Source organism: Chionomys nivalis, chromosome 23, assembly GCF_950005125.1.
Source record: "Chionomys nivalis chromosome 23, mChiNiv1.1, whole genome shotgun sequence".
NCBI lineage: Eukaryota > Metazoa > Chordata > Mammalia > Rodentia > Cricetidae > Chionomys > Chionomys nivalis.
The window spans coordinates 39,227,120-39,254,282 of record NC_080108.1 but is presented as its reverse complement, the minus strand read 5'-3'; the positions used below and the strand labels follow the sequence as shown (position 1 = coordinate 39,254,282).

General features: G+C 52.0%; 2 protein-coding genes across 2 annotated transcripts in view; both read right to left on the bottom strand.

Moving 5' to 3' along the window:
• Positions 1 to 3,089: 3,089 nt before the first annotated feature.
• The window catches only part of Ush1c (USH1 protein network component harmonin), a 45,657-nt gene continuing 21,583 nt past the window's right edge, over positions 3,090 to 27,163 (bottom strand). Inside the window, 14 exon segments of the mRNA XM_057756188.1 lie at positions 3,090 to 3,128; positions 3,130 to 3,168; positions 4,170 to 4,278; positions 4,657 to 4,712; positions 5,912 to 6,021; positions 8,410 to 8,509; positions 8,792 to 8,845; positions 9,335 to 9,376; positions 11,816 to 11,866; positions 13,141 to 13,260; positions 16,547 to 17,029; positions 17,531 to 17,647; positions 18,798 to 18,950; positions 23,571 to 23,620. Of these exon segments, the coding sequence (XP_057612171.1) occupies positions 3,090 to 3,128; positions 3,130 to 3,168; positions 4,170 to 4,278; positions 4,657 to 4,712; positions 5,912 to 6,021; positions 8,410 to 8,509; positions 8,792 to 8,845; positions 9,335 to 9,376; positions 11,816 to 11,866; positions 13,141 to 13,260; positions 16,547 to 17,029; positions 17,531 to 17,647; positions 18,798 to 18,950; positions 23,571 to 23,620 (1,523 nt within the window).
• Positions 19,657 to 22,087, bottom strand: LOC130865526 (peroxiredoxin-6-like). The gene is made up of 2 exons (XM_057756635.1): positions 21,529 to 22,087; positions 19,657 to 19,781 (listed from the first exon to the last, which is right to left on the bottom strand). Exons 1-2 carry the CDS (start codon positions 22,085 to 22,087, stop codon positions 19,657 to 19,659), a joined length of 684 nt encoding a protein of 227 aa, XP_057612618.1.

Below are 27,163 nucleotides of genomic sequence, written 5' to 3'. Positions count from 1 at the left end.
AAGCACAAGGATCCAGAGAAACCAGAGTCAGTGTGGCCAGAGCCAAGGAGGCGACTGGTGGGAGACAGGGCTAGAGAAGTGGGCAGGGGCCAGGTGATACAGAGCTGTAATAGCCAGGTAAGAGTTTAGACTGTCCTTAGGATGCTGTACAAACAGTTCAGCTGTGATCCTGTTGCAGTTTTAACTCGCTCTGCAGTAGGGAGATCAGATGAAACAGACATGGGAAACAGAAGCGAGGGAGTGGTTCCCCTGATGTTCCTGAGGACAAATTCCATGTGGCAGCCATGTGTTTCTCCTTTCTTTGAAGCAATGCTCAGTCGGGGGAACCAAGCCGTGGTGTTTGGACCTGCATCCTAGCTTGCCACTTGCTTCCTGCGAAAGCTCAGCCTTGATACAGGATGCTGGGTGCCTCGGTTTCCTACGGAAGATAACAGCATGATCTCCCTCCTACGTCCTTTGCATGGATGTTGTGACTGATTCCAGGTTTGGATCCCAGCACAGTGCTCCATGTAATCTCCAATGTAAGTATCTCACCTGGTTACAAGTCATGCTGCAGCTAATGTCCCGTGATCTCCACCTAAGTTAGCTTTCTGTTACTGTAGGGAAATACCTGGAGCAATCAAATTAAAAGGAGGAAAGATTGGTTTGGACTCATGGTTTTCGAAGATCTATGATCAAGCAGATAGGTTGCTGTCCAGCCTGTGGTGAGGCAGGATATAATGGCGGGAGCACCTCGCAGAGACGCCGGAGAGATGGGAGTCCAATAATCCACGTTTAGGAGGCTACTCCAGCGTTACTAACCCTCCCACTGCTTTATCTGGGCTGCCAGCTGGGAAAAGGTAGCCCCTCATGAGGGGGAGGGCATGGTGGTGGGAGCCTGCGGCAGCTCCAGCAGTCAGGAATTAGTGAGCAGAAGGGAAGTGGGACTAGGAGCTATAAAGCTTCAAGGACCAGCCTCAGCAATCCACTTCCTCCATTTCTCCTAGCTCCCCTACATTTTCTAAAGAAGCCACAACCTTCCAAAACAGTGCCGCCATCTGGGGAAACCAAGCATTTAACCCCATCTGATCCTGCAGGAGACACGTCACAATCTAACGCATACAACCCTCAAAGACCCAAAACTTCCCCCCTTTAGTTTTTCCACTTGCCAGTAGCACCAAAGAGAGGAGCATTAACACACAGGAGCATGGAGACCTTCCCGGTCGAGAGATAGTACCATGGTAAGAGGACATACTGTGAGCGAAATGCACTTGCAACCCTTAATAGCCACCACAGCACACAGCAGACCAGGGGAGCTTACCCGACCCTGATCGCATGGCCGCTTTGGAGCTGTGACTTCCTTCTCTTCCCAACACTACCAGAGCATGTCACATCATAGACTCCACTAGCCAGGGAAAGGGCTGAGACTGAAGACTGGTGCTGTTGAAGGAGCCTACCTTTTGCCCCGTGGTAAAGCTGAACCATATAACTGGAATCCTGAAGAGGGGGCTGTTGTGTAGCTAGCAGATCTCAACCCTGCTAAAGCCAGCTGTAAAGCCCCAGCAGGACTGACCCCTTCACTGCTGGCTTCTGGTGCCAACTAAGCCACCTGCCTTCTCTCTGCACCTGGCTCTGCTCCTTTTGGTTTCACAGAGTCCAGGCCAGCCCAGGGCACTGGGATCAAAGAAATGTCGATCATGGAGAGGAGGGTACAATCACGGAGCTCTGCAAGCAGATCCTCAGATGACTGTGAGAGTGAGGAGCAGGCTGGACCTGCCTGGGAAGATGCTTTCCAGCTTTCCAGGCCCAAAGGAAGCACCACAGGGCACAGCTGTGGCCTGAGATTCCCAGAGACAGAGGTGTGAAGCTCAGAGCTGGCTCGGCAACCTGACCAGCCGTGGGCTGCAACTTCAATGAGAGGGGCGGGATGCTGAGAGCCAAGAGTCAAGAGCATCTGTGGGCCCCCAGCCGTCCAGGTTCATGCTTCTATGGGGTGATGCAGAGAAGAGGACAGTGTTACACCCCGGGACTCTGACAAGTCACCCTCCTTGGCTGCAGCTTTCCTGAGGAGTATCTGGGCATGGGAGTAGATTCTCTGGTGCCTCGTGGACCAGCATCAATAAAGTCAGCACCTCTTGTCAGCCCATGAGTTTGCGGTATAGAAGAGGGGTTCTGTCACTTGTGGGGAGCAGTCTGTGTCACTGCAGAGGACCCCCATACCCGACGCAGTCCCCCCGTGAATTCTGGGTTCAGCTGTCCCCTAGGACCTGCCCTAAGCCCTACTTCATACAAGCTGTCTGGAACTTTCCAATCCTTATGCAATTAATGCTGTATATTTTGGGTTCATTATTGACGGCGATTCTCTCCATGGAGTATCCAAGAGACCCTGTCTTGTCCCTGCTGGCACCTTCTTTCTCTTTCCCTATGGTTCAGCTGGGACACATTCTGAGCAGGAGGTGAACTCACATCTTTGTCCCACCTTGTCGCACTTGGGCAACCTTGGAAGAGGCAGTGTAGGCTCTGGTAGCAGCTGGGTCACTCTACACCTTGAGGTACCCCTTTGAGTGGAACAGGACAAAGCCCTGCCATACACCCTCATTCCCCACCTCTCTGCCAGGGACACCCCGAAGTCCAGCTTGGGGTTCCGACTACCCCTCCCTTAGCCGTGAGCCAGCATCAGTCCTCTGCATGTCACGCCCAGATCACAGCCAGGAGCCACACCTTCCAGTCTTTCACTGAACAGCCTTGAACTTGCGGCCCACACACATTCATCCCAGAAGCTGGAAAAGGCATCAATCTTGTTTATTAGTGAGCTCACAGTCAGGTTTTCAGCAGTGATCGCAAAGGAGAGAGAAGCGGGCTGGAGGGAGCTGCAGGAGCGGGTACTCCTAGTCTCAGGGAAGGGATACTCCAGAGCTGGGAGGGACCAGCTTAGTAAAGCTGGAAGAAAAGGCAGAAGGACCCCTGCAGGCCACCTCCAGAATGGCAGCTGCTCTTTGCGCCACCTTTTGAGGGCCTTCTGAGGAGGAGCCAGGCCATTTGCATTCCTGGTGTGGGGCACAGCTTCAGGGAGGCCTCTACACCCGGTGACTGTGTTTCTCAAGCTGAGTTCAGGGACTGGGTGCAGAGCTTGCCAGGCTCCAGAGAGGAGTCTGGCTGACTTCTCTCTCCAAACTTTAAAAGAAGGTCCTGTGGGGGAGAGGAAACAGGCAGAATGGACAAGCGTTATAAATGACCCTCTGTCCCCACCGTGACGGCACACAGCCCTGCCAGTCTTCAGGGGCTCCTCTCAGTTGGGCTCACACCAGCCACAGCACCCAGGAAGCCAGTGAGAGGGCAGAAGGGCTATTGGGATGAGGTGGGATGGGAGCAGTAGGAAGGACAGGAGTCACTTGTCAAGAGCAAGAGACAAATGGCCATCAAGAACATGGTAGGCCGGGCCCACATTGTCTTGGCGCATGAACACGAGTGTGAGCATGAGCAATATTTTGGGAAAATGGCAACAGAAGCAGCTAACATGTCCATGCTTGGAGCTGCTCTGCCATGGGCTTCAGAACACAATCAATTCCAGCGTCACAGCCACAAAACACAGGACACAGATAGAGAAGCATACTCCAGAGTTTGTCTCCATGGTGGGCCAGAGAGGATCCAGATAAAGGTGGGAAGGAGATCAATGAGAATGCCCCAAAGCAGGGATTGGGACATGACAGGGCACATCAAAGGAACCCACCAACCCTGGTTCTTTGGACCAGCTTAAAGAGCCCGAATGGCCTGACTCTGCCTGAGCAAGGTACAGGGTTCCTGCAGGGGTTCTCATGGGAAAGAGAGGCCCCTGCTGGGAGATTCAGTGGCCTCCAATGTTCTCCAGCCTAGTCCAATAGGTGGGAGGTACCACTGTGCTTACTGCTGCCTGCCACTCCGCTCCACTAGACTCTGAGTGTGACCCAAAGTAGGTCCCAAGGGCTGTGGGCACCAGCGCTCCTAAGTCCAAGCCAGTACCCCCCAGCTGGGCCTTGTGCACCCCCTTAAGCTCTCGTATCCCAGCCATTGGCAGCAGTCCCAAGGGAGACATTTCTGCAGGCTGTCTCCATCTCCCTTCAGATATCAGTCCAAAGAACCTGCCAGGATCATGGGCAGCACATGGCATGCAGCACGGGCAGACAGAGCCCTGCAGCTGCCTGCCTAGTCACCGTGGGCTCCAGCCGCAGGAAGAACCCGTGTCTACACACGGCCTCATGGGCTTCAAGTTGCTCTGGGACCAGCTGGGGGCTTTCTGCTGCAGAAGAGGGAAGAGACCAGCTACACATGCAGGGTGGAGCAGGAGACAAGAGTCTCAGTTACTGAGGGGCGAGGCTCTGCAGGGCCTCTCCCTGTACTGCTTTCTGCCTCTCCAGTCATGCCTAGGCCCTGGGTTCCAACAGGCACTATAGATTCTTCAAGGCATGTGGAATGGAGGCTATGCTGGGCCAGATGGTGGGTCAATGAATGCAAGCCAACACTAGCTACTAAGGCCCAGACTCTGTTCCAGGGCGTCTCTAGCCCAGGGTGTTCTAGGCCCAATGACTGCCAGAAAATGGGTGCACAGGGCAATCCCTTTCACTGGGTGAGTCTGGAGGAAGGTGGGCAGAATCCTGGGAGGGCAGGGAGTGCAAGGGCAGGATGCCAGCACACACTTACAGCTCATCATCGTATTCCTTGGGGGGACAAACAGCAACCACAAGGTCTATCCAGTCCTGTGGAAAGAAACCATGTGACCACAGCGCACACGGAGGGTTAGGGGGGTGGAGGGGTGGGTGATGCATCTGCCTGGTGTTCTGTTTCACTCCTGGGCTTCATAGACCAGGGTCATTTAGGGCACAGTAAATGCTGGGGTTCCTTTCTGGAGGCCCATACCCTAGGAAAGCTCTTCCCCAGAATCAGGGCTACAAGACCCTCACTTGTCACCAAGTTCCTATGTCAATCTCTGGACCAGGGCTAGGCAGTCACTTCAGAATCATATATGGACTCATAGAGGTGACCCCTCAAAGTCCAGGGTACATCCTAGGAAAGTGTACCACTATAACCCCGAGTCATAGCAAACACAGGCTCTTTGGGTCTCAGTCTCCGATCCCGACACTTGGTCCCCTCAGTAGCATCATCGCCATTGTTAGCTTGCTCATCACCGTCCTCCCTAGCCTTGGGCGCGCCCACTGGCAAGTCCTGAAACAGCACTGCCCCGTCCCCATGCCAAAGTTCCTGAGATTGAACTTCACTCGCCCCACCCCGTGGCCTCCCTCCGGAACACGGCACTGCTCCTTCAGATCACCACAGACGGTCATTGCGTTACCCGCTGGTCTTCTCTTCTCCACATCCTTTCATGTGAGTCCCAGGCCCATCTGGTCAGCTTCCTCGGCACTGAACTTAATACCTCAGGCTCAGCTGCCTGCACACAGTGGCACACGTCGTGCACTGCACAAGGTGAGTGGGCACCATTTACATTGGTCTGTTGGCGGGCACCCCTCACACTGTGCGGCGCACCTCCTGGGAGACTTTATGTGGTAGTCCTGATCCGTGTGGCATATCTGCTGAGCACGGAACAGACCACCAGCCCTCTTCCATCTGCTGTCTGGTCTGGTCTCTCTCTGCACCCCCTGCCCCCGACATTCTCTTCATTCCTACTTAGCACACACTTAGAGAAGACCTTGGAGGATTTTTTGGGTGGAGGGGGGCTAGATGGTCATGTCCAGTCTTCTGGATTCTGTGCCACTGACTGTTGGGACTCAAAAGTGAGTAAGAAGTGGCAGTTCTCAGAGCTGTAGCCTTTCAGGTCCAGTCCACTGTCTAGACCTTGGGCACTAGCCCTGGACTGGGCCATTGCCATTGTAAGGCCAGGCTTCAGACACCAGGGTCTGGACCAAAGAGGGAGGAGAGAAGGGGAGGGACTCGTTCTTACCCCGCCCTGATTCCAGGCCTTCTGCAGGACAGCCTCAGCCTCAGCCAGGGTGTAGTCCGTCACAATCTTGCCATTGATGGCCATGATTTCGTCCCCTTTCACAACACCACCTTCAGGAAGAAGCAGATTGGCACCTGGACTACTTGTGACATGTGCTTAATTCAGGACTTTGGTCCATTACTGTGAGACAGTGGGAGATTCCCCACCCTGGGCCCTGGAAGCTCTCGAAAGACAAAGCAGACTCAGTTTCTCAAGGCCCCTCGCATGGGTGCTCTCTAGGCTCTGCAGAGCCCCTAGACCACCACAGTGGAGCCCTTGGCATCGTACTCTGCAGCAGGATGGGCCTGCATTTCTGGGGCAGTTCAGAGAGCCGGAGTCATCAAGGACAGACAAGCCTCTCCAATGCCCTCCATCAGAAACAAGTCCCTTGGATTCCCCACAGCTCAGCGTTTTTCACAGTGTGACCACAACCATTCACTTGCTGACGGCCCCTCCCATTTCTTCCAGGCTCCACAAGGCAGGACTTTCTCTTCCTGGATCACCGCTCTCACCTGAGCACTTCTCACACTTAACACAAACAGGGACTCAACAGGGGCGCTGAAACAAAGACCGCCATGGACGCATGCTGCTGGGATGGCGTGACTTTAGGAAGGCAAGAAGTATAGACTGATCAAGCTCCCCACTGCAAGACCTGTCAGAGTCTCAGATAGGAAAATCCGCACCATGGCTCTGTAAAGAAGCAGATTTACCACACCTCTTGGCCATCATACCTTCCTTTTGGACGGAATTCTGGTTGTTGTGCACAAAACTCTGGGCTACATGGAAATCAGTCACTTGGAGTGATGAAGTGTGAAGACCACAGGAATGTGGTGTGTGTCAGCGAGGTGGCAGTCATAGTTTGGGACTTGTGTTCCTGGGAATGTCCTGGGATGTCTAAACCTGCGTGCCACCAAACCTCAGGCAGCAGATTTCCCTGTGCAGAGGGACTGTGAGGATAATGACTCTCAGGAAGGCCATGAGGGAACCAGGAACAGGTCTTCTTTCATCCTTCCCTGACAGACACAGCTGGGCCAGGCAACAAACTGTCCTTCAGGTTGCACAGAAATGCGGGGAGGAGAGGAAAGTGTGGCAACAGGAAGCTCTGAACAATTGTCTTGCTGAGCAGAAGTGAGATAAAGGCTCTGAGTGGGAAGGCTCTCCAAGGCCATCGTTAGCAGGGCTGGACAGCACCCAGGCGGCCGAGGGTGCTTTCCTGGCTGGAGTAACTGCAGAAGCTCAGCTGCCAGCCAGCAGGGGCCTTTGATTCCAGACTCCTGTGTGTCTCAGGCTCTGGTCCTCTACCCCTCCACCCTAACCCCTCTGGCCATGGGAAGGTCTTGTTGTAGCCTGAAGGGATCTGGTCCTCGGATTTCCTGTGCTAGCCTAGGACTGAAGGGGCATCTGAACTCTAGAAGTGTTCTTGGGGTACAGAAGCCCCTCCTGCTGTGACAGAAGCATCTGTAACAGTGGGTCTGAGACACAGGGTTTTAAAGGCGAATAGGTGAGTGAGTTGATAGTTTGGAGCAAGAGCCCTGGGTCCTGACCAATGGGTTCTGGGGTTTTGTTTATTTTTTTGAAACAGAGTCTTATGTAGCCCAGGTTGGCCTCAAACTCACTATGTTGCCTTGAACTTCTGATCCACATGCTCCCAGCTCCCAAGTGCTGGGATTATAGGCATGTGCCACCAATCCTGATTTATACAGTGCTGGGGATGGAACTCAGGGCTCCACGCACACTAGGCAAACACTGGGAAGTCTGTGGCTCTGTGGGGGCTAAGCTGGGGAAGACCTCCCTAGAGGCACCACTTATACAGGGCACTAAAGCAAATGGTCAGCTTGTCTATGTCTTTTTCTGGCTGGGAATCCTTGAAGAGTTGGCTTGATCTCAACACGCCACAGTTTCTAAGTTGTAAAATTGAAATCACTATGGTGCATACCTAGGGGCTGTGAATGGATTCAGTACGTAAATGTCGTGGAATTCTTAGGCCCAGGTCTGTGGACCAGGTCCTGAAACTAATACCTGATGTGTGCCTCATTCCACAGACCCCTCCTCGGCCAGGATGCGTCTCCGGCTCTCTGCATGTGCTTTTCTCTTCACAGGCTGCAGCACTCAGCTCTGTAGGCTCCACTGCACCCCATACCCGAGTTCTCACAGCTTCCGCCCCACCATCATTCCCCAGCAGTCCTTGGCTGATGATCCTGGTACTATAAAAAGCTGTGATTCTGAACCCATTTCTGCCACTAGCCTTGGAGTCCCTAGAGGACCTGGGCATTACCACCTCAGGTCCTGGCACCATGGCACTCAGGCAATGTCTGAGACTAGCTAGATGGTTTGCTGGATGGGCCTGACATTCTTGAATAAGGGTGAGCCCATCTGAAGCCAGTAGATGTCTGCTCTTCTGGGGCATCTGGTCTAGCCCCACACCATCCCTCAAATAGGCAAAGTCGGTCCATACTCACCATGCCGTTCAGCAGCTCCCCCTTCATAAACAGCAGAGACGACCACCTTCCCCACCGGGGAGTCCACTCCACCCTCTAGGGCCAAGTCTAAAGACCCCTCCTGGGTGGAAGAAAGCATGTCTTAGGTGGCCACACAGACAGCAGCCTGTGGAGCACCAGGAAGTCTCCCGCAGGGTTACAGAGTGTAGGAGACATGGACCATGCAGTACAGAGGCCATGGCAGAACCATGGCAGAAAGCAGGCCTGGGTTGAGTATGTATCCCCACAAGGAGTAGGGAGAGGATCAGAAGCCTGCTGAGTCACCTAGGAGAAGAATAAGTAGGGACCAAGATGGCAAAGGTAGAGAAGGTTGGTGACCAGCCTCCATTCCGTGACCAGGTACCTTTTTGATGCGCAGAAGTCGGACATCCTTCCCTGCAATCTGCTCTGGTGAGAACTAGAAGCGGAAAACCAGGGTGGGGACAGCTGTGAGCTTGCTGAAGGGTGTGAGGTACCCATGGCCTTGATTGACGGCAAACACACACATGCACGCACACATGCACTCGCGCCCCACTGTTCTAGGCTTACTAGATGGAAGAAAGAGCCCTGTGAACACACGGCTGGTGCCTGGCACAAAGCTAATGCTCGCTCAGCAAGTGTAGCTGCTATGATAACTCCACACCACGTATACACATGTGTGTATGTACACTTGCATACATACAACACATTCTTGAACATATATTACACACATGCGTGTGCATATGTATACATATATGCACAGCACACACACCACGGTTTTCACTGAAAGGCTGTCTAAATGGAGCCTTTGCAGGAAAGGGCATCTGGGCACTATTGGGACTCTTTGTATGCCCCACCGTCCAGAATAAAGTTCCAGTTCCTCTCATTTGAGGGACTGTTTCCCCTGAGCTGGAGAGCTCCCTCTTACCATGGAGTAGGGGTCAAAGCCTTCTTCATATTTTCTGAAATCCTGGAAGCAAAAGAAGGGCTTTAGGATGGAGAGGAGAGGTCACGGAGGCACACTACAAATGCAAGCTCAGACAGGCAAGGAAGAAGGCAAGCGGACCAGATTCCAGGCAGCAGAAGTGAGCAGAGGATGGGCAGTAGCTGTGGTCAGGGTGGGGTAGTGAGCAGGGGATGGGGAGTAGCTGTGGTCAGGGTGGGGTAGTGAGCAGGGGATGGGGAGTAGCTGTGGTCAGGGTGGGGTAGAGGGAGGAGGCTGGCAGAGGGAGTGCCACGCTTAGGGACCAGCAGGAAGCTGCAGGAAGCGTTTGGAAGACCATGGCCCTGTCTCTGCTCTGGTCAATGGGTGGCCAACTGTGGCTTCAGGGACACCACTGGGATCCAGACATCTGAGCAATTGGACCTTGCGTCAAAGAAAGTCTCACTCTGGCCTTTGGGACCCAGGCTGGCCTTCTCCGTCCACTGGAGGATGTGACCAGGCCATACGTGTGAAGCCATGCTTCTCCACCCAGTTCTCTGACCTCAGAGAGGTGGAGGAGGAGGCTGCTTGGCCTGGAGAACACGGCCACAAGTGCCTAGGGAAGACAAGTGGCATTCTATAAGGGGAGAAGAGAGGCCGTGGTGAGATTGGGGGCAGGTGTCTAGAGGAAAGAGGCCTCCCTCTTCAAGGGAAATGAAAAGAATATGCAGCTCCAGGGCCCTGGCTCAGTGGTGCTGCTGTGGTGAAATGGCCAGGAATCAGAAACAACAAACATGCTGAGAAGTCACAGCAAGCGGACCAGGAGTCACAATCAGTAAGCCAAGCTAGGGCGACCACGGCCTCAGAAGCCAGGGTGCGATTCCTGAGTTAGGACCACAAAAAAAAAAAAAAAAGTCAGTCCCTACTGGAAAGGTGGGCACACAGTTTCCTAGGCCTCGCCAAGTCCCGTGAGCAGGCCAGAGATCCTGCCCCTCCCAGATTGCAGCTATGGAACTCTGGGTACAAGATGAGGGCCCAACTTCAGCAGATGGGTCCCTGGGTGTCTGCCTGCACCCTGGCCTTTTATTTTCAGGGTTGAACCCCAATGAGTTATTGGATCTGTCTGGCAAGTCTCTGTATGTCAGATAGCACAGAGAACGAGGGATACAACACACCTAAGCACTAGGAAGGTTAGTAGGCAGAATCTGGGACCCGCGCCCTTGCCACCAAGAGAGACACCATCTATCCCTGGCTGTTCCTTCCGGAACGTTGGGCCATACTGGCCACAGCCTCCGTTGTGGGACTCTGAGCACTGTGCTTAGGTCTTGTGTGAATTCTGAGATTTACAAACATTACTGCTGGTTTGCCTTAAGAGAGCTACACCCTTGGTTCCGCAGATGGAGAAACTGAGGCCAGAGAGGTGCCACTGATGCCTAAGGTCACAAGACAGAGGAGAAGGTCAAGGATTTAACTGCTTGAAGCCTCTTGCTTCTGTCTTTGTCCTTTGGAGGGTTGTTTGTGTCTCTAGCTGTGGGCCCTGCAGTGCCTGCCGGGCAAGGGAAGTGCTTTGAGAGGCAGGTGACGCAGTGGAGTAGATCACAGACAATGTCCTGGCCCAAGTCCAGGTTCTGACACCAGTAGGGACACTCCCTGCTTTTGCTTCACGTCTGTGGCACGGGGAAGACAATAACGCTGCTCCTCCATCCCCGGATGCTGTGAAGATCGAGTTAAGAGCTTGGTGAATTTAGAACTAGGGCTTGGCACGACGGCTCGCATTCTAAGGATTAGCTGTCTACTGTCCATCACGGGTCCCCGGGCTGTCAGCAGTCACCTACGGACACTCTGCCTATGGCCCCTCCCCCGCCACGTCTATTCTCTGCCTATCAAATAAGCTCCTGGGTGGGGGAGTAGGAGAGACTGCTAACCAGGTCACTTCTGATTTGTTGAGACTGTCAGTCCAGTAGGTGGTTCTGGATGGAAGTCCCAGGATGTAGGGTAGCTTAAATGGCTATCCTGCCTGACCCAACTCAGACGCCAGCAAAGACTTCCAAGACCGTGTGAACCCCAGACAAACTGAGGAGTCAAGCTGCTGCTCCCATCTCCTGTGACTCGGGAAAACTGCGATCTGCTAGGAACAAGTGCAGGCTAAAGGAGCAAGGAGGATCCAGCTGGTCCTCTTCCACCCCTTCCTTTCTCCTAATCTTGGCCTCCAGGGTCTCCTTTGTCCCACGTGCTCTTTGGAGCACTAGGGAGTAAGGATGGTGTTCCTGCTGGTAGCCTTCTTTTGTCAGTGCTTAACTTTGAAAAGCCACGGGTCCGCTTTGTTGGGGGTGAGGGGTAAAGACAGTGCTGGCCTGAGGCTTCCCAGCAGGTGGTACTTGGGGAACCTTGAAACCGCCAGGCACTGGAGTGGAGAAGGAGGAGTCAGGCGCAGTGAGACAGTGGGGGAGGACCAGACACACAGGACTACCATGGGTGTCATTTTACTTGTCTGAATGCTGTCTGATACACCACCATCCTCTTCAGCATCTCCTGCGGCTGCCAGGAATAAAAAAAAAAAACAGTTCCCCACAGCGTGTTAAAAATAGGTATCATCTGCCCCCTGGTGCCAGGCCCCGGGGCTGCCAGCCTGAGGCTACCCTGCCGCACCCCCACCACCAACAGACTTATGTCAGGGGAGCGCGAGGCCTCCCGTGCAGCAGCTGCCGGGAAGTGGAGCAGACACCAGCCATTATGAACCAGAGAAGACAAGTGGACTGGCAGGCTGGCCCAGAGCATGACCTTTGCCCTTTGGGGGACCCAACGAGACAGCTAAAGCTCAAAATTAGATCTGGAGTGTCCCATCCTGACATTTGGATAGGGTTTCCTTGAAGGGAATAAGGTTCTGCCATGGCTGTGCTTCCACTGTGGGAGGCCAGCCAGGGGTTGGATCCCTGTGAGGTGTCTGTGAACCCCAGCTCCCTTAGCTGTGGAGAATGGACCTGATCCTAGTGAAGACTGAGAAGCCAAATGGGGACAGCACGGGATATGCTTTGGTCATTTTCCGCGCGGAGGGTGCCCCATGCCTGGCCAGACCCAACACAATCTCTTGCTCTGGTAGTAAGGGTAAAATCACGGCTCTGGAGTTCCAGAGCCATGGACTAACATCACCTCCCCACACAGCTTCCTCAGCTGTGAACAGGGATGATGGGAGCCATCTTCCGAGGTCACACTGAGCCTGACACATGGCAGCCCCTCTTTGGTATTAACACCGTGATTTGTACTCACTATGGTTTGTGGGTATGCATGTGTGCACATGCATGTACACGTATGTGGGGGCCAAAGGACAACCTCAGGTGTCATTCTGCAGGTGCTGCCAACCTTATCTTTTGAGACAGGTCTCTTGGTGACCTGAAACTCACAAAGTAGGTTAGGCTGGCCCACCAGCAAGCAAGCCCCAACAAGCTGCCTGCCTCTGTCTCCGCTGTACTGGGATTGTGTCATTATGCCCAACTTTGTAAAAATAATGTGGGTCCTGGAGTTTGAACTCAGGTCCTTGTGCTCACACAGCGAACACTCCAGCAGCTCAGCCATCCTCCAGACTCAGCACCATCATCTGTAAGTGGAGCTTCAGCCTACGCATTCAGTCAGATAACAGGAATTCTACGGGGCAGGTCTATGTGGATTCATCTTCTGACAACATAAGGTGACAAGATAATACCTGATGTGACTTTGTGTCGTGTCCCACTTCCCCTCTGAAGGTGTGAGAACCCAGGGGACAGAATCCTGGTTTGCTGTTCTGGAAACACCCCAAAGGGGAACAAGTGGCTTACCAGGACCTCAGATTTCACAGCTGGCCTGTAGATGAAGTTGGGTTCCTGGTGGACCATGACAGGTTTGGAGATGGTGGACACGCCAGGGCCTCTTGGAGGCTGTGGGCTTGGGCAAAATGTCTACAGGGGTTAGTTTAAGAGAAACCCATGTGATGTCTTGGTAAATGTGGCCAGTGATAGCCGTGGTACTGCTACAAACATGCAAATCACTCCATGCATAGAGCCAGCCCTACTCGGCTGCCCTGACAGAGGTCTGGGTAGGCTCTTTTCACAAACAGAACTCCACTGCCTCAGTGTGGCTGAGCGGTTCTGAGTGCCAGCCACTGTCTTTCAGAGGGCACATTTTCAAGTTCCCTCATGTTAGTCACCCAATGTCCCCTTTCTTAAAAGGCTCTCTCCTCTGGCAGTATTCATGTCCCTGTGGGGTGACATGAGGCATCTTGGCTTCCCGGTGTCTAGGCAAAGTGTCCAGAAGCCTTGGGGTGAGGATAGATCCAAGACCAGACTATTCTAGAGCTGACAATACTTGTTCTAACCACATGATCACTCCGTAAAAATATCTCTTATCATGGCACAGCCCTGCCCCAGACCCTTTGACGGGTCCCCAGAGAGTGCCAACACCCCCCGGCCTGACTTTCAAAGCCTTCCTTTCCCAGGCTCCTCACACTGCTCAACTTCAGCCTCGAAGACATCAGGCTCTGCCACATCAAAGCCTTTGTTCCACTTTGCCAGGCCAGGTTGTAACTTGGAAATTGTTGCTCCTCCCCATTCCCACACTTGCCCCCAGACACCTGTGGGTACTCCCCCTTTACCCTGTTTCCTACTAGACTGACTGTCTTGGGCAGGGACTATGGCCGCCAGGCTAAGGTTGGGTCCCAGTGCCTAGGAGAGTATCTAGCCTATGGTAGGTACTTCACAAGTATGTGCTGGCTGAGTACATGAATAACTCAACACGATGCCTGATCGTACACACAGGGTTCTGAAACCTTCCTCAGGCAGGTGCTGCGATACCCGGCACACACAGTGAGGCCTGCTAACTGCAGGATGACTTGCAAACATGCCAGCCACACATGCAAACTTGTACGGGCACACAGGTGGAGGACTGGGTAGATGAGATGAAGGCCAGTGTAATGACACAGCTGTGAGTAGAGGACAGCTCTGCATTTTCTGTCACTTGAGATATTTACGGTCCAGTCCTTTAAAGTTCATTGCTTGGGGACCTTAACCTACCCTTTGCTCTGAGCAGTGGAGAGCTAGACAGTGGAGTCTGTCTTGAATCTCATATGGTGTTTGCTGAGAGGATGTCCCATGTACGGTTTTGTTCCAAATCACTCCATTCTTACTGCTTGGACTAGGAATGCCTAACAGCAATACTTACTGTCTCTTGAGTACCTGCCACTTTTTTAAGATTTAACTCAGAATGCGTTGTACAGGGTGGCGATGTTGCTCAGCTGGTAGAGTGCTTTCTTGACATGCACAAAGCCCTAGGATCGATTACCCAGCATGCAAGTGCCACATGCCTGCAAACCCAGCACTCGAGAGGCAGAAGCGACATAATAGTGGTTTAAGGTCATCTTTGGCTACTGAATGAGTTCAAGGCCAGCCTGGGCAACATGAGACCCTGTTTATTTTTATGGTTATTTGTGGGAGTTTTTGTTTTATTGTGGTGTCTCGCTCTGTAGCCCAGGCTGTTCTGAAATTTATGTGTACTTCAGGTTGTCCTCAAATTCAGTGGTCCTCCTGTCTCAGTCTCTGGAGTGTTGAGATTATAGCTGACCCATCATTCTGAGCCCCTCTTTCATGCATTAACTTGTCTGGTTCTCACAGTAACTGGGTGCCACTTGCATTTCTATTTTACAGATCAGGATGTCCAGGCTCACATATAAGGAGTAACAGGTGCCCAAAGTCATTTAGCCAGGGAATGACAGAACACGATTCCAGACTACTAGGTCTGACTCATTATGTCCCTCCTGCTATCGTTATGTTTCTTGCTGCTCTGATGACCTTCCTCTGCCCCCTACTGTGCTGTATCCCTCAAGGCTCAGCTCTAAGCCCTAACAAGGCAGAGGTATCCGCAGATGGAGACTTAGCTGTGTTAGCTTAGAGAAGAGCCCTGTATCTGTATTGTTCTCCCTTCAGGTGGCAAATTCCTGGAAGGTAGGTGTGCCAGCCTCATGGGACCTTCTTCAGCTCTGCCCTTATCTACTTCTTATACCAAGAGGTGCAAGGCATGAGCCCAGTGCCTCATCTCAGAGTCAGACCTGTTGAGGAAAAGCTACTGCCCACTCTGTGGTCACTTTTAGAGAAAGATAGGACCTTCTCGCCAGGCTAACACAGTCTCTTAAACCTGATGGCTGGTTTGGCTCTGGAGAGATGTTCCTGGAGTGAGGAAACATCTCTCTCTGTCTGAGCTGCAGGAATAAAGTCCCCACCAGAGGTCCACCGGATTCTAGTCCCTCTGTGATCCTCCAGCCGGGAACTGTCAGCCACATCAGGAACCTGGCATGGCCAGCTTCCCTGGATGATTGGAGTTACTGAATCCACTCTCCCGTCAGGAATGAGTAGAAGGCAGATGACAGCCATTGGTGGGGTGCTGCCGACCACCTCTACCACCTCACCACCAGTGGAAGGGAACCTCCTCAGCTGAGTCACAAAGCCTGGCCATGAGCTAGTAGGATCAAAGTCTCACATGGCCCTCAGGGACTGACTCTTCCAAAGCAGTCTTTGGCTAAAGATCAATCGATGGGAAATATGTCTTTCTGAAAATACCACCGCTCAGTCTCTCAACATCCAAGAAAAACATTTCTCATCTTTTAATAGTAAACTTGAGAATTTCTAAGAACCTCTCATCTTCAATGTTTCTTGGGTGGTGGCCAGAAGTGTCTGTGTATTACATACCAAGTCAGTGTGGCTGGCTAGTGCTATGGAAAAGGGTGCTATAATGTCCCATGATTACCCTGGATCGTCATCCTTTGATTTTCAGAACTAGGCACTCCCCCTAAGTTTTCCCCATTTCCCCTTTCTGCAGTTAAATCAGGGGTTCACTTCCCACTTATGAGACTTTCTCAGTTATTCTAAAGACATGGTTGGCTATTCATTCACACAACCAGAAAGGCCCACACTGCAGGTCACCAGCCTTCACTAGCTCAGGAGCTAAGAGGACAATGACACTGACCCAACCCATTGTTGCTCATTTCACGGTCACAGCAATTCACCATGTAAACACAGGACTTCAAAACCAGCAAAATGCACACCCATGCAGGACAGGACATCACACCTGGGAAGAGGCAGAGATGATGTTTCCTCTTGTCTCCACTCACTGAAGCGGTGGAGGGCAGAGGAAACAGCACCCGCACCCCTTGCACTTGGTTTGCAAGCACAACATGCAGAATAAATAAGGTGGTACCTTTGGGGTATGTGGGAAGCTCCGCTCAGGGGTAGGGGAGCTGGTGGGTTTCCCAATGTGGGTATTTGCCTCCCAGTCATCAGCTGGATGGCCTGGGTCCCCAGTGCGGAAGGGGTGGTTGCCCAGGGCCTCTTCAAGGGCTGAGGGCAGTGGGCGGGTAGGAGTGAGGTCTTGCGTGGGAATGGATGGAGGGGGAGGAATGGGAATCGGGGGCGGAGTGCGCTGCACCCAAGGTGAGGATGAGGCACTCACGTGGCCTGATGAAGGAAGTACGGGAGGGGCGGGGACCTTGGAGGGTGGGCTGATGGTTGGAGGGTGGGGCATCACAGGCAATGCCGAGGGAGTCTTGGGGGGATAGTAGAACATGTCCAGGGGGATGTCATCCAGGTCAGTGGTGTGGAGATGGAGCCCACCGGCGAAGCGTCTCAAGGGTGGGGCCAGAGGAGACACAGAAGGTGGGGGAGGTGGGGGCCCTGTGGTCATCTGGGGGTGGAGAAGTCCTGTCATTATCTATTCCACAACACGTCAACAATGTTCTTATCTGTTTCTCTTACTGCTGGAGCCCCAGCACTCAGACCAGAACTGTGGGTGCTGCTAGCCAGCTCCCCAGCTGAGGAGAGGCCCCAGCTGTGCCACCTGGGCATGATCAGACAGTTTACCCTCTAGAGCAGGACACACTCGAACACTTAGGGGGAGCCTAAGTGCTCAAGCAAATACTACAGCAAGGACAACAGGCCCAGTGGGGACTGTCTCAGGGCAGAAGGGATTTGTGGGCACCCAGAAGATAAATTCATAAATACAGACTTGTCTCCCCTCCCCCAAGACAGGACATGATGAGAGCTGTCAGGGCTGGGCTGTAGACAATGAGATATATACTGGTCTGGCTGGCAGTGATGACCAACGGCCATCACGCCTCTTGCTGCGCTCAGGGTGAACTGTTCTAAAGTGGTCAGGGTGGTCCAGGTGCAAAGAAGGTTCTGTTACCTCAGCAATCTCATTCTCGGAAGAAGAAATCTGCTGGAGGCGGGTCTGACAGAGCCTCTCCACCCAATACTGAGTCTTTTCCGATTCCTCAAGGTCTTCCCGCTCAGTCTCAGACACCTGGGACCCAGGACCCGTGTCCAAAGAAGAGGACAAAGGGCAAGCAGAGTCAGGTAGGCAGCAACACACAGAGGCACGGCTCTAACCCTTCAGTACAGGCTGGCATGCCAGCATCTAGACAAAAAAATCCACCTGGGCCTGAGAACAGAGTAGAGGCTGGGATGTCAGGGTGACAGCAAATCCTGCAGGGGCTCATGCATTGCCTGACGGTGCTGGCTCCCAAGAGCCACAAAACTCTGAGGCTCTTGGAGTTCCTTCGTGGCCTCTTCGCCCCTAATATGGATTTAAGTTTACTCTTGCTTCCCTGCAGGGCTGCCCTGTCCTCAGAAATGCAAGTTTAATCTTATTCTTCATTTTGAAGCTAATCTTTTCTTAGTGCCAGACCTAATACACTTCACATTTCCCAGGACTTCTCTGGTTTTATAATCTAATCAGCCTGGCATTGTGATTCATGGGAGCATTAAAGAGAAGCAGAAAGAATATTGCCTGCAGCCAGGAAGCTCAGGCCAACCACCTCACTCAAGACGGAAACCTCTCGTGCTGTAAGAGCACTATTGGCACGGTTAGTCTTAGGAATATTCTCGGGTTATAGAGGTATAGCCTTAGACACAGAGACAGAGTTAGCAGCCTCAGATTCTGAGCCTGATTTTCTGGAGATAGTTTCAGACTTGAAATCTACATTAAATGTTGAACCCATATACCGAGCTTGGTGAGACTTGGTAGTGAGAGTGGACTGAATAAGACAGGTGAGTGGAAGGTGCCAGACTTTCAAAGAGGCAGAGGGGTCAATCTCAACCAGACTCTCAGCCAGAAGATCAGCTCTAAGGAGAAGAGGCCTTTTCATAGAGTTACATCTTGGAGGGATAAAGTAAAGGGGGCAGACTTATGTGTCAGTGACAAGCCTGAGATTCAGTCTGGGCAGGGAGGTTAGCCTCAGATCCAGACCCTAAGCCAGGAGACTAACTTTAGTTTCCAACATACACCTAACACGCATCTAGAACTGGCCTCAGGTGGCCCTGGGTAGGTGGGGCAGTTGTAATCTCTAGACTGGGAGGGATGAGCCTGTCTTTACACTCGTCTGTGGAGAAAGATCCTAACTAGCCCTTGGAAGTAGTGAGATAATGCCCACCCCCTGCGACTGTGCACACACCTCCTGGGCCAGCCGGTTGATCTTCAGCTGCTTCTCCTTCTCCAGCATCTCTTCCTTCTCTTTGTAGAGCTTTTGCTCAAATTCCAGTTCCTTCTTATTCTTTCGCAAGTCCTGCAGGCTGTCATACTTGGCTTTCTTCTTCTCTTTTTCTTTCTGGGCAGATGGAGCGTTGTGTGTGTGATAAGGGTGACAAGGTGCTGTTGGCACTAGCATAGGACAGCAAGCAGGGCATCCAGCTAGCAGACAAGACAAGGCAGACTGCCTCAATGAGTCCCACTCTCAGGTCTGTCCTGTCACACTGGGCATTGGACCTCAGGTTGAGGTCAGGGAGGGCATTGCTACTCATTGTAGAGTGAGAGACATACTCCTCCATCAGCCAGAACTGGCTTATGTTCACTAACTAGCTGTGTGACCTTTTGACTAAGTTCTGTAATCTCTCTGGGCCTGAACTCATCACATCTCTAAAGGAGGGAAAACAGCTGCCCCACAGGCTTCTAGCCAGTGCCCATGAAATACCATCTATGAAAGGGCTTTGTAAATCTCAAAGGACTACTCAATGAAAGCATCGTATTTACTTCCCAGGACCTGGGCGCTTGCCTTCCCCAGCATCAGAGGAGAAAGGTGACTCCTGTTCAGATGCTAGTGATGCATTCTGGGAGATTCTAGAAAATCTGAGTGAGTTAGTCAATCTGCTGTGCAAATGTCATCTGTCCTGGTCTGGACGTGGGGCCTTAAGCCAGGGACACTGGATTCAGTCTTGATCTGTAAGCTCTACACTGTATCACCCAGAGCATCCAAAGCTGGGGTTCCCTCTAAACTGTGTCTTCAACTGAAAACTGCAGGATTTGGGGGTGCAGGGTCAGGAGGAAGCCACAAACTCAGACAGGTCAAGTCGCTTGCCCAAAGTCAGGCATCTAGGAAGAGATGGAACCAGGCTCAGGCCTGAGTCCTCCAGGTCCCAGTCTTCCACTGTGCTCAGATCATCTGGGGGCAGAGGGACAGAGCAGGGGGGAGACTGCTCCCATCACCTAGCAGAGAGCACGGAGCCAGCGCTCAGAAGAGGATGCAGAGAAAACCAGACAAAATCAGGGCAATTTCCAGAACTGTGCCTCTGTCTATCAGGGCCTCCTGCTTTTCTGCTCTGGGTGCGCTCAGAGACCAAGACCCAGAACGAGGGATTGCAACAGCGGAAGCAAACCTTTCGTGTTAACTGATTTAGGGGTGTCTCTAGACATCTGAAGGGCGCATCTTGCCTCTACCACAGACAATCCTATCACCACGAACAGCTGATACGCTTTGGAAATGCTTGCCTCTGGGATCTGCCTCCAGAGCAGTTCACAGCATCCAAAGAAAATGTTTCTCTTTGCTTCGATTCTGCTTGTTTCATGGCTACCCTGCTCACTAGGTCCCCAGCTCGGCTCAGAGATGAATTCCCACATCATGTTGTAGGTCCAGACAGCAATCCTCAGCAGGAGCCAGAAATGGTCTCCTAAGTGGCAGCTAGCTAGAGTAAGGTCATGGTCTCCTCTGGGGCCACCATGATAGGAATGACCATTCTGTCAGCTAGGAAACAAAACCTACCGCGATTTCACAGCTAGAGTGGGCTCCTGAGAAGGAAAGTGACAGGAGACAGCTCCTGTCCCAATCTCAGTAAAAGCATCTACTAACAGATGTAGATGGTAAACTCCTCTGTCTCTATACAGGTAGCTTAGATGCCCACAATTCTGCCTTCCCTGCCAGGCTGGGAGCTCCTGCAAATTAGACCATGCATGATTTCCTGAAACAGTTCCTTGTGTAGTGTGTGTGTGTGTGTTTGTGTGTGTGTGCAGGAAGTGCACATGTTGCTGTAGGTTCTTGTGCAGAGAGCAGAGGATAGCCTTAGGTAGAGAGGATAGCCTTAGGTAGAGGTCCTTGGGAGCCTTTCACCTTTTGTCTAAGACAGGCTCTATTGCTGGAATGGAATTTCACAGCAAAGGCCTGGGGATCTCCAATCTGCCTGCCTCTGCCCCCATCTGGTCATCTCTGAGATTACAGGCATGCTACCACAACCAGGTTTTTCTGTGGGTTCTGGGATCTGAACTCAGGTCCTTATACTTGGAGCAAACACGTTACCTACTGAGCCATCTCCCCAGCCTTAAGTCACTCAAGCACTTGTGAAGGGTCCTGGACAAAACCGTAACTCCTCCAGGCCCTGCACAGACTGGGGCCAATGAACTAGTGGCCTTGGACTGAGAGGACTCATGGCCAGCGTAAGAGACCTGAATCTCTTCTTTCAGATCTGGGGGTTTGACTACTGACACTCATGGCTGTGGATGCATTCCTTAGCTCCAGCTGCAGAGAAGCAAACCATGTCTGGTGGTTCTGGACAAAGTGAAGATGGCTTTCCAGAGCTGGTGTGAGGGCTATTCTTCTATTGTGCCCTTACTCGTCAGTTACATTCATGGCAAACATCCACTTCCATCTCTCTACCAACAACAGTTCTCTTTGGGAAACAGAAACCTGCTGGGAGCCGATTCAAGTGGCCGCCATTACAAGATGGCACTTGGCCCCGGCCTCGCTTGGTGAACAACTCCATATTAGGCAATGCAGTGGTACCGTGCCTCCCGCATGTGCAGTGGCGATGATGTGCTTAGGGCCAATCCCGTGGCCAGGAGCATCGGCAGGCGCGCATCGGCCAATCCAGGCACGACTCGTTCCCTTACCCCCTATATAAGCAGCCGCCGCTTGGCGCTCGGGGCCCCTCGCTTCCAATCAACCGGGGTAGCAACCCGTTTTGTTGCTGTTAGCTGGAGAGACTTAATTACTCTGAGAATCTCATCAAAGTTCCTGCCAGTGGTGGCTGGGTAGAGGATAGATAGCTTCAGTTCCTTGTCAGGGCCGAAAATGAACACCACACGGGCCGTCACGGGCATGCCCTTTTCATCCTTCTCTGACGGATCCAGCATGCCCAAAAGGATGGCAAGTTCCCTCTTCTTGTCATCGATGATGGGGAAGGGGGGCTTTTCTGTGGGCTCATCACCATTGTAAGCATTAATGTCCTTGCTCCAGGCAAGATGGTCCTCAACACTGTCTGTCGAAAGAGCGATCATCTTAACATTCATCTTGGCAAACTCTGGAGCCAGCTTTGCCGCTCTGCCAAGCTCTGTGGTGCACACTGGGGTAAAGTCCCGTGGGTGAGAAAAGAGAATGCCCCATGAGTCTCCCAGGAAATCGTGGAAGCAGATTGGGCCGATGGTGGTATTGGCCTCAAAGTTGGGAGTTTCGTCCCCGAGAAGCAGCCCTCCCGGCATGAAACAGAAGCCAAAATACCAGCTGTTCTAGAACGACAATCATGGGAACTCTAGACTGGCCCCTTTACTATGAGCAACTTCCAAGGAACATAATTCACGTGTGCAGAACATTCCAGCTCACTGACATTTCCACAGCTATTAGTGTTTGGAGAACCCATGCCCTATCTGTTTGTTTTGATTATTTTTTCCTGTAAAATCTAGGGACATGTGTGTATATGTCTAGTGTCTGTATCTGTGTGCACACACACATGTGAAATCTATATACATATGTGTATATATATATTATATATGAGTATGTACACACATATGTGTACTGTATCTGCTGTTCTCTTTAGCCACATTCTAATACAGGCAATAAAGGGAAAAATCAGCAGACTAACTCAATGAGACTCCCCCAGACATGCCCAGCTTCAAGCCAGCAGCGAGGATAGCGACAAACATAGCCCAATACAAAAACATAGACTTACTTAAAATATGAGATTATTCTTGCAAGGCTTGTATGTGAATTTTATAGATGACAGTGCCATGTCACAATGTCAGAGTGGACAGTAGGACTTCAAGCCTGTGACACAGAGAGCACAATCCTAGGAGATCACACACTTTCTGAGACCATAACAGGGTGGGAAGGAGTCCTGCAGGAGCTGTAGCCTAAACCTGTTCACTGCCGTGCAAAGCTGGTATCGCAGGTAAAAACTCACACGTGTCAGGAATACCGCTGCTGCTGGGTAACAGGTGTGTGCTGCCCAGTGCCCCAAGCTCACGCGCTACCATTCCTTTGTTTCTAAGGGACCTTGCTAGAGTGAGCTGAGCTGGTTGAGTGATGTCATAGAGCTGAGTTCACTCAGATTGATGCCAGCAGCCTGATTTCTAAATACCAAGCCATCTTGAATGTCTAATATACAGTACAGATATTAACTGTGGCATTTTCATAATCAAATGTTGATGAAATTTAGTAAGACAAAAGATGAGAGTTTTATGGGGCCTGGAGATAGTATAATAAGATTTAGATAGAAAATTAAAGGTCTCAGAGAATGGAAAGATACATAATCCTAGACCCAGGCAGAGATAGGTCTAGGGAATAGTTGGAATTAATATGGCTGTTTTCCCAAACTCGGGTGCCAAATTTCACACAAGCTGCATCTGGCAGGGTCGTCATGAACCGCTTTATGCCACCCACCCAGGCATTTTTACTTTGTGTAACCCAGGCTTCTGGTCAAGGCTCTGGTCTTGCTTGGCATACCAAGTCTGAAGGTGCTTGCCCCCGGCCAATCCCATCAGAGCCAGCCAGGGCTTAGACAAGTCTCATGCTAGGAGTGCTTGTTCTCCCTTCCATGATATCTCTACCACGGCGCCCCTGCCAGATCTCAGACAGACAGGGTCAAAGAGTCTGCTTGCAAGTGAACGAGGAGAAGAAATGTTTGGAAAAGACCACAGCTCACATAAAACTCAGGAGAGCACGGCACCTTGCTCAGGCCTCTCCTACCTTCCGGATGGTTGGGAATTTGCCATCGTAACGGTAAAACCACCCAAAGGCTACAAGGACACAGAAAAATGATGAGACACAGCATCCATGGGCAACAGTTGGGAGCTGGGCTCCCAAGGAACATGTGGCTTTGTGAAATCCAAGAGCAAAATCTGCTCTCTGGCCCACTTTCCCTGACCCGACGAGGGATCTGGGCAAAGCAGGCTGGAAACCACCTGAGCACTGCCCTGATTCCCAGACTCCAGGTCACCATGCCTGTGGAAAGACATTCTCTCCCAAATAACAGAACGGCTGCAAACACAAACCACACGGAAAGAGAGAAAAGTACTCCCCAAGCAGATGCCAGGTTTCCACAGCTAAGAAATGGCTTCAAACAAGAGGCAGCTGAGCCTCTGCCTGGAACTGCTCCAGACAGAGCCCAACTGTCTCACAGAACAGCTTGCAGCCCCTCTTTAAACACCAGAGAAAGGCAATCATTCTAGAAGGTTCTGGAAGGGCAGTGTGTTAACAGCAAGCAGGAGATAAGCTTCCAGAAAGGAGATTCCCTACCCAGATCAGATAAACAAGGCTTAGTCTCCTTGCCTAGGCAACAACACAGTGGGACAGTACTCCAGACCTGAGCCCTCAAGGCTAGTGCTGATAGCCCATGCTTGGCTCTCGGTGCTGGCCTGGGTATTGAGCTCAGGATTAGATCGGGCAGACCAGCCCTGTGTCTAATGTGGGAGGGGTCTTTGGAGTCTTGTGGGAAAGGCCAGAGAAGTGGGGATACTTGGTGAGGCAGTATTTAAGTATTCGAGCCAGTGGCTGGGCTGTACTGTCAAGTGGCAGGTTAGTTTTTAGCCTAGCCACGAATCTTGTCCCTAAAGTTTGGCACTCTGTGCACAGGCCAAGCAGAGGCCAGGCGCATCCTCACAGACCCCAGTGGTTCCCATCACAGTCCTGCTCTTTCAAGCTGGTGTCTCCACTATGTCTGAAGGAGGTGGGCAGAGCAAGCAGGGCAGCCAAGCCAGGGAGTGGAGCATGGGCGCCAACCTGCTGTCCCTGCTCCGTGATTCCATCCAGGTGGTCTGCAGGCTCCAGTTTGGCCTCCGCTCCCTGATCATCTACCCAAGGGATGAGAGGGACAAGCTGATGAGCCAAGAGGATTCCCAAGAGGGGTGTGAAGGAGCCTAGGAAGCTGTGGAGCCAAGGGCAGCAGCCGGGCTCGAGAGCCTCCCGCTAAGCTCTGTGGCTCTGGCAGGTGCACACAATGCTTTTGAACCTCAGTGGTTTGGACTCTTCTGTCTGTTAAATGGGTTCACAGTAGGGACCTCTGACCTGATATCAGCATGAGGATCGTTTTGCAGGACACTGAGCTGAAAGCTGGAGGTGCTGGCAGTATCGGAATATTATGTAGGACCGAGGAGAGGAGCTTTCTGTGGGATACTGGATCTTACTTCTCACTGCTCTTGTCTTAGGGCTCTGCATCTCCTGGGGGTTATCTGAGCTATGTGGGCAGTAGATGAAGGCTGGGCCTCCCAAGGAAGCTGCATACACAGGCCGTATGTCGTTAGTATAATAGGAGTCTCGACATGGTGTGGAAACAACTCTCCATTCTAGCCATTACAGCCTGGATCCTGACCTCCCTGGAACCCCAGCAGGAAGTGCCGTGTTTCATTATTTCCTAAGTCTCTGCTCTCAGGGGCTGTGCTCAGTTGCTCTGCTTTCGGCTCCACTCCGAGTACCAGATAGAGGAACACTGGTGCTCAGGGAAGACACAAAGGACTACTTAGTTTAATAGAAATCTCCCACCAACTTTCAAAACATGGGTCTATTGGGTGGACAATAATTAAGGGGTATCCTGGAGTGAGAGGGGGCTAGTGTTGTCTCATTTAAGCCCCTCATCTTCCAGCTAAGGGAAGGGGTCCTTGGTAACGAACTCTCCTCTCTCACAATCTGCTGCTAAGCTAAGAAAGGGTCTTTTGGCTTCTCTGTGACCGTGCGTCCTAGCTCAGAGAGCTTGGCAGTGTTGGGCATGGCTGATAGGCCATGGGTAAGTGGCAGAGGCAGCTGTCCGGCTCCCACGGGACCCAGGGTTGCAGGAACTGCCAATGCAGGTGTCCCAGGCTCTTCTCTGGTTGCTAAGCAGAGCCCACCCCTCACAGGCACAGAAGCCTGAGTCAGGTCTAAGTGTTGGCTAACTGGATCCAGAGCTGAAGGTGGTCAAGGAGGAGCTACTTAGATGAGTTTCTGCTGGCCGTGCAGCCTTCCCTTACCTCTGCGGCCTCTGTGGAGGAGGCAAGGGAGAAGCAGGCTGGAGCCTCTCAGAGAGGCCTGACTGCATCTGTGGACCAGCCCTGAATGCAAGTTACAGCCATAAATGCTGGCAATTGACAAGATCTAGACGCCCCCCCCCCCCCCCCGCCAGGCAAAGCCCTGAGTGAGGGAGTTTCTAGATTGGGTTAACTGATGTGGGGAGCACCAGCTCATGGGCTGGGGTGCCAGGCTGAATAAAAAGAAACAAGTTAGCTGAGTACTAGCTCCTATACCTACCCGTGTGTCATGGGTGGTGGTGTGTGCAGTGTGTGTGTGTGTGTGGTGTGTACAAAGTGTGGTTTGTGTGTGTATGTGGTATGTGTGTGCAGTGTATGTGAGGTGTGTGTATGTGTGTGTGGTTTGTGTGATCTCTGTGTATGTGTGGTGTGCTTGTGAGGTGTGTATGTATGTGTGGTGTGTGTGTGAGGTGTGTGTGTGGTGTGTCTGTGAGGTGTGTATGTGTGTGGTGTGTGTGTGTGAGGTGTGTGTGTGTGGTGTGTGTGTGAGGTGTGTATGTGTGTGGTGTGTCTGTGAGGTGTGTATGTGTGTGGTATGTGTGTGAGGTGTGTATGTGTGTGTGAGGTGTGTATGTGTGTGTGTGAGGTGTGTATGTGTATACGGTTTGTGTGATCTCTGTGTGTGTGATCTCTGTGTATGTGGTGTGTGGGCATTTCTTAGACTATGGACATGATGTGATCAGCTACCTCATATGCCAGTTGATCTGACTTCCCTGCCATGATGGTCTGTATCTTCAAATTGTGAGCCTAAGCAAACCGTTCCTTCCTTAAATTGCTTTGGTCACAGCAACAAAAGAAGGATCAAACACGGGCTAATGGCTGCAAGGTGAAGCCGGATGGCTGCAATCACTTCCCCAGGGGGAGCCAGGACTCAGTCATCCATCTGAGCATGTGACCTGCCTCAGGATACTGTAGCCTGAGCAAGGGAAAACTCTTGTCCCTTTTACTCAGGAAACTCAATTTGGTTAAGAAGCATTAAATAAATACCTAGCCTGTGAAAGGCCTTTTATTTTCCATAATCCCTGAGAGGGCATGCTCTCTGCAAAGAGGAGACCCAGTTTCTAGAAGGTACCACACTGGCTCGGATTACTTTCACAGAAGCAATTAAAATCGATTTCTCTCCTTCTGAAGCTCCTATTTCACTCACAAGGGCAAATTAGCTCCCGTCTAACATACGGATCATTCACTGAAAATTTATCTCAGGCCACATCCTCAGCAAATACGAACTAACTTGGGGGAGGGTGATGAGTGTGCTTTGTCATCTCTGAAGATGACACCTGT

Bases quoted from the DNA above. Each gene is read 5' to 3' on its own strand.
- LOC130865526 (XM_057756635.1), bottom strand. From the start codon at position 22,087: ATGCCGGGAGGGCTGCTTCTCGGGGACGAAACTCCCAACTTTGAGGCC. The intron at 19,782-21,528 runs GCGCCAAGCGGC...CTCTGCCCCCAG, and splicing joins TTGGAAGCGAGGGGCCCCGA to ATGATCTGAGCACAGTGGAA.